The sequence below is a fragment of the Sitodiplosis mosellana genome, unplaced genomic scaffold, assembly GCF_009176505.1.
Source record: "Sitodiplosis mosellana isolate CC-2019 unplaced genomic scaffold, AAFC_SMos_1.0 Smas_scaffold_1, whole genome shotgun sequence".
NCBI lineage: Eukaryota > Metazoa > Arthropoda > Insecta > Diptera > Cecidomyiidae > Sitodiplosis > Sitodiplosis mosellana.
The window spans coordinates 18760909-18765882 of record NW_022595244.1 but is presented as its reverse complement, the minus strand read 5'-3'; the positions used below and the strand labels follow the sequence as shown (position 1 = coordinate 18765882).

The 4974-nt window shown below is 35.6% G+C and overlaps 2 protein-coding genes across 2 annotated transcripts in view; one reads left to right on the top strand and one right to left on the bottom strand.

Annotated features, from left to right (window-relative positions):
* Positions 1-1010: 1010 nt before the first annotated feature.
* LOC129568922 (uncharacterized) lies at positions 1011-1860 on the top strand. The gene is made up of 3 exons (XM_055447267.1): positions 1011-1163; positions 1233-1601; positions 1671-1860. The coding sequence occupies exons 1-3, from the start codon at positions 1050-1052 to the stop codon at positions 1689-1691; spliced, it is 504 nt and encodes a 167-aa protein (XP_055303242.1). The 5' UTR covers positions 1011-1049; the 3' UTR covers positions 1692-1860.
* LOC129568902 (protein obstructor-E-like) overlaps positions 1788-4974 on the bottom strand; it is a 16051-nt gene continuing 12864 nt past the window's right edge. Inside the window, exons 2-5 of the mRNA XM_055447244.1 lie at positions 2756-2980; positions 2465-2653; positions 2318-2389; positions 1788-2235 (exon numbers count right to left, since the gene is read on the bottom strand). Of these exons, the coding sequence (XP_055303219.1) occupies positions 1967-2235; positions 2318-2389; positions 2465-2653; positions 2756-2980 (755 nt within the window). The 3' untranslated portion in view covers positions 1788-1966. The remainder of the gene's footprint in view (positions 2236-2317; positions 2390-2464; positions 2654-2755; positions 2981-4974) is intronic.

Below are 4974 nucleotides of genomic sequence, written 5' to 3'. Positions count from 1 at the left end.
ATTACAAAATTACGAACTGAGCAAATATTGCCGTCCCACTTTAGCATCTCGCTTTACGCACTGATAAAATTTCAAGTGTTTGGTTGTATTGTTTATGTATTACAAAATGATCTCATTGATTAACTCCACACATAAAACTGGCCATAACAAATTATTTTCTTCTGTCTTTCTTATTTACACTCTCTTCGTGTTTGTTTCATTGCGTTTCCGTTGTGTTTGTTTTGATAAATTGTTAGTGTGTGTGCTCTGTGCTGTCGTCAATGACAGAATGTCAAGAACATTTTTAACGAATGCAAACCAAAATTCTTTATCAAAATGATGCCACCGAAGTTTTGTGAAATGGTCTTGGAACAGAGTAAAATTTAATATTTATGAAAGAATATGAAACACTACACAGAGCCAACCATTATGCTGATTGAATAAACGCGTTGTTGTTTGTGTTTATTCACTGTGGTTACTGTATACTCACCGCTTCATTTCAATGAGTCTGAATCGGACGGCTTATTTGCACTCTTTTGATTTCGAACAAATATTTACACAGTAATTATTGTTGGTGGGTCGATATTTTTTGATGCGTCCATAAATATAGGGATTCCTTTGAAATTATTCAATGTTCATTTTGATATCATTACATTCACTGTGAAATATGAATTAATTCTGACATGATTTCACTGCTGGTATAATCATTCAAAAGAGTATAGGCATTTTGTTCGCAACCATTCAATACTTCCTGTAAATCTCCATCATTTATTTACGAAATGAATGAATGGATTTGAAATAAAGTCATTCGTATGTCTGAACTGTCAATCACCCGTGTATCTTTTAATTACAATTCATTCGATTTAAACGCAATGTGACATTTTGGTAAGCACTTTAACAAGACGATTAACATGTCAAAAATACAGCGAATTATCATTTTCTTCTTCAATGAAAAGCATTATTGAAGAAAAAAAACTGGCAATTAAAATTGATTTGAACTGAACTGCCCACAGAACATTGCAATTGTTTGCCTATAAAAACCATCGACATTTCATACAGCTGCAACTTGTATGGAAGCAGTATTGTTTTTACTTGAAATACATAAAATGCATTTTGTTTGGTTTCCTTTCATTTTTTGTTTGTCGGCTCTGTCAGTTGCTGTGAATTCATGGAAAACGGAAAACGTTTGTATCTGTGACTAATTTTACTTTTATAAAACTTTTTGTGCGTGCTAAAAAAGTGACTCTCTTTAGTGGCCACCTGCAGTTGTCTATCAGCACTACGATGTTCCTGGTTTAGTTAGCAGATGCTCACATCAATGCAACCCAAATATGGAAGAGGTAAAAGAATTTGAACTTACAACCGACATGAAAAACTTACCAAACAGCAAGAGCTTGAGATGCTACTTCAACTGCTTCTGGGTTGAACTGGGCGTTATGAAGCCGGGCAGTGTCGTTGTCGATCCCACAGACTTTTTTGAACTCATGGACAGAATGACAAAAGAAGAACAGGACAAATACATGATATTGATCAGGGGTTGCACAAAACGTCTGAGCAAAATCAAAGATCCCATTGAAGTTGCTTATCAAGCCATGGTTTGTGGCAAACAGAATAGTAATGAGGTAATTTTTTTTTTTGAACAATTCATAATAAATAATTCGAATCATTTTGATAACCTAACTCTATTTCAGTTGTTTTATCTTTTCTATTGATCGAAGGATCGGGGAGTAGAAGTGTGAAATGATTGGGAAGGTTTTTACGTAACTAAATTGAATTCTTAGTTACGAAAATGAAACAATTAAGTTTATTTCGATTTGGATTTTTTTTTGTTTACATTTAATATGTAGTAAATCATGATTTTAGGCATATTTTCAATTAGTTTGAAAAACATATTAGTAGAGAAAAGAATAAAATGAAGAATGGAATTTAAAATTTAAAATGTGTTTTGTTGCATTGCTGTGTGCAAAACAGTGCGCTTGAATACTGTTTAAGGTTTTCTATGTCTGAACGTGTTTATCAATAGATGCGGTACGACACCGTCGTTGTCAACTTCTTCGAGTTGCCTTTGATGGTCGTGAGATCCGGCATTATCATTGCCTCGGCTTGGCAATGGCACATTTTCCTGTAAATCACCGCCATCGGGCGATGGAGTTGAAGTTGGTATGTCACAGTCTTCAGTTGGTGGAACTACGCATCGCGATGATCTGCGATCGAAAACAAGCATTGCTGGGCAACGTTGTAAACGAGGATAACCACCTATTAAACGAATAATAAATAATCATAATTGAAGATCCATCGATATATCATTAATTGAGGTACACATATATAAAATACACACCTTGACACTGCCAATACCTATTGCAGCTCTTTCCGAGTGGAACATTTCCATTTGCGTCGTCATTGCACAAAGCTAACATGATTGAACGAATAAAAAAATTGTTTTTAAAAAAACACCTTTTTACGATGGGTAATTTGTTTTGCTTACGATGTTTTTGGCATCCGTCGACATTCTCGGGCCAGTCGCATGAATGGGCGTTTTCGTTGTAAAGAAGACCACCGATACACAGTTGCTCGGTAGCTGTTCCATTCCAGCAAGTCCAGTAGCGCGTGCAAGAGGTTTCATGCCCGAAAATTCCATACAACCAATCGCAGTGATCTGTCTGAACTGGGCCATCTGTCACAGAATCATTGAATTCAACATTAGATTAATCTTGATGTGAACATTTCAATTTGACATATATGTCAACATATGAATATATGAGTATATTCAACTTACTTGCTAATTGTTTGCCATCGCAGTAATCGGAACGCCACGGATAATCGCATCCTTCGGTGACTCCCCGATGTTTACCAGCAAAAACTAAGCCATTTGGACAATCATATAATTCTGGTTGATTGTCACTGCCGCATTCCCAGTATCGATCGCAATAGGTCACATCACCAACGACACGGGCTTTTGTTTTGCACGGATCTTCCTGCTCCCTTTTCTGTGCATTACAACCTAGAATAGCAATGAAATTCATCAAATTTGGTTGGTAACAAAGCATAATGAACATCTGGAACTAAATATTCAAATCAATAGCTTAAATTTAAATATTTGTTGTATATTTCAATTGATTTTCAGTTTGATTCGGTTTCGTGAACAACGTATAAATGCTCCTCCTCAGCAGCTTTAATGCAGGAAAAATATGAACTCCAACTCTTGTTGGTGCATTTATTCGCAGCGCTGGACTGTATTCAATGTATGTTTTTTTGTGAAAGAAGATTTACCCTACTCAATTCATTGCATTCACCATAAATGGAATGAATATTTAAATGAATGTCATGAAAAAAATCGGCTTGCGTAAATACGAAGCAGCTTTAAATTCAATTGATTTATGAATATCTAATAAAGCGCTGAATGGCAAATATTGACGCATTTTAATTGACGCCGAATGAGATGCATTTGTAAAAAACAATCGAAATAATTCCAAACGCAAATGTTTGTTTCGATTCGAATTGTGGATTATCACATGTATTTGTTCAAGCAATCAAATGGAATTACTTTTCGTTCAGGTGTCATTTTTAATATGCAGTTTGACCACAAAAAGCCTGAATGAATCGCACCCGAATCAATTGCGCATCGTCAAAAAACCCTATTAATTTGATTATTTTTCCGCTTCAAACTGTGAACAGGAACAATGAAAAAAGAATCAAAACATGCTTTCGCTGGTTTTGGGATAATAATCAGCTCATAATCAAATTCAATCAAATACTATGTGCGTCTGCATTAATTTTCGCTTTTTAATCCGATGCCACATTCAAATGCTTGTGAAAATGTGCTGGCGCAGCGAAACCACTTTTTTGTGCGGTGATTTGGTATATCTGGTGCGGCAAACCAAGAAATAACAAATATTAATGGATATCGGTTGTGCTATTGAGGCGCGCAAAAGCAACGGTTTGCATGTTTATTTTCAATTGAATTTTCACACATTCCATACAATGTGATGTATAGAATCTGCTGTAATTATATGCTAGATATTATTTTTTTGATATCTTCGATGAATTTGTATTGATTCACCAAGGAACGTTCACCAAATATAAAGACATTGTTGCTCAACACATATTTTCTACGCAAAACTGATATTGCACATTGATTCGAAGTAGTAAAATGTGCTTCTTTAGCTCTTCTAACGGTTATATTGTCACTTATTCAGAAAACATTGTGCACAGTAAGGTAAGCGCGGATATAATTCACTGATCCAATAACTTTAAAACAAAATAATTCGTAAAATATGCACTCTGAATACATAATTAGGTTGAGCTAAATCAATTGAAGAATTTGGCTAAATTGAAAACGGAATCGGTGCTTGGGTAAATAATTCCGAGCTAAACTGGTGAAAAATAGCCGATTCGTAATTATTTAATGGGGATAGAGCATCTTGACACGCAGGTTGTTTTGCGAGCATAGTTTAAATTCAAGCAATGAGTCGATTCATAAGGTTTTACAGTTGAAAATCGGGGTTTAGCCATTTTGAGCAAAATCGAATGGTTAAGTTCCGAAAAATTGTCTCTTGTTTTTTTGTTTATCATCGCGAGAAGAATATCTAATAACTTGGCGTACACGGTTTTTCTTTGCTATATATCCGCGATGTAAAATGAAACTGGTAGTAAATGGTTCGCAATCACTTATGCCGAAAGATAAATAAGCGAGAGACAAATTCACCAAAGCCAATAATTCAATCACGTTGCGTGCGCTGGTGTCCGATGGGAAAATTGTTTGGTGCAAATGCATCTTTAAAATGGAAAACAATTGTCATCCTTTTCATTTATTCATTCAGTTTGGCCGAACGTTCTGTTGGATGCTATTCAATAAACATCGGTGGAGAGTCCGTTCGACTGAACTTTGCAAATCACACGCGATGTTTTCGCAGCAAACGTCAGAGCACGAAGAGACGCAAAGAAATACAGAGAGAGAGAGAGAGAGAGAGAGAGAGAGAGAGAGAGAGAGAGAGA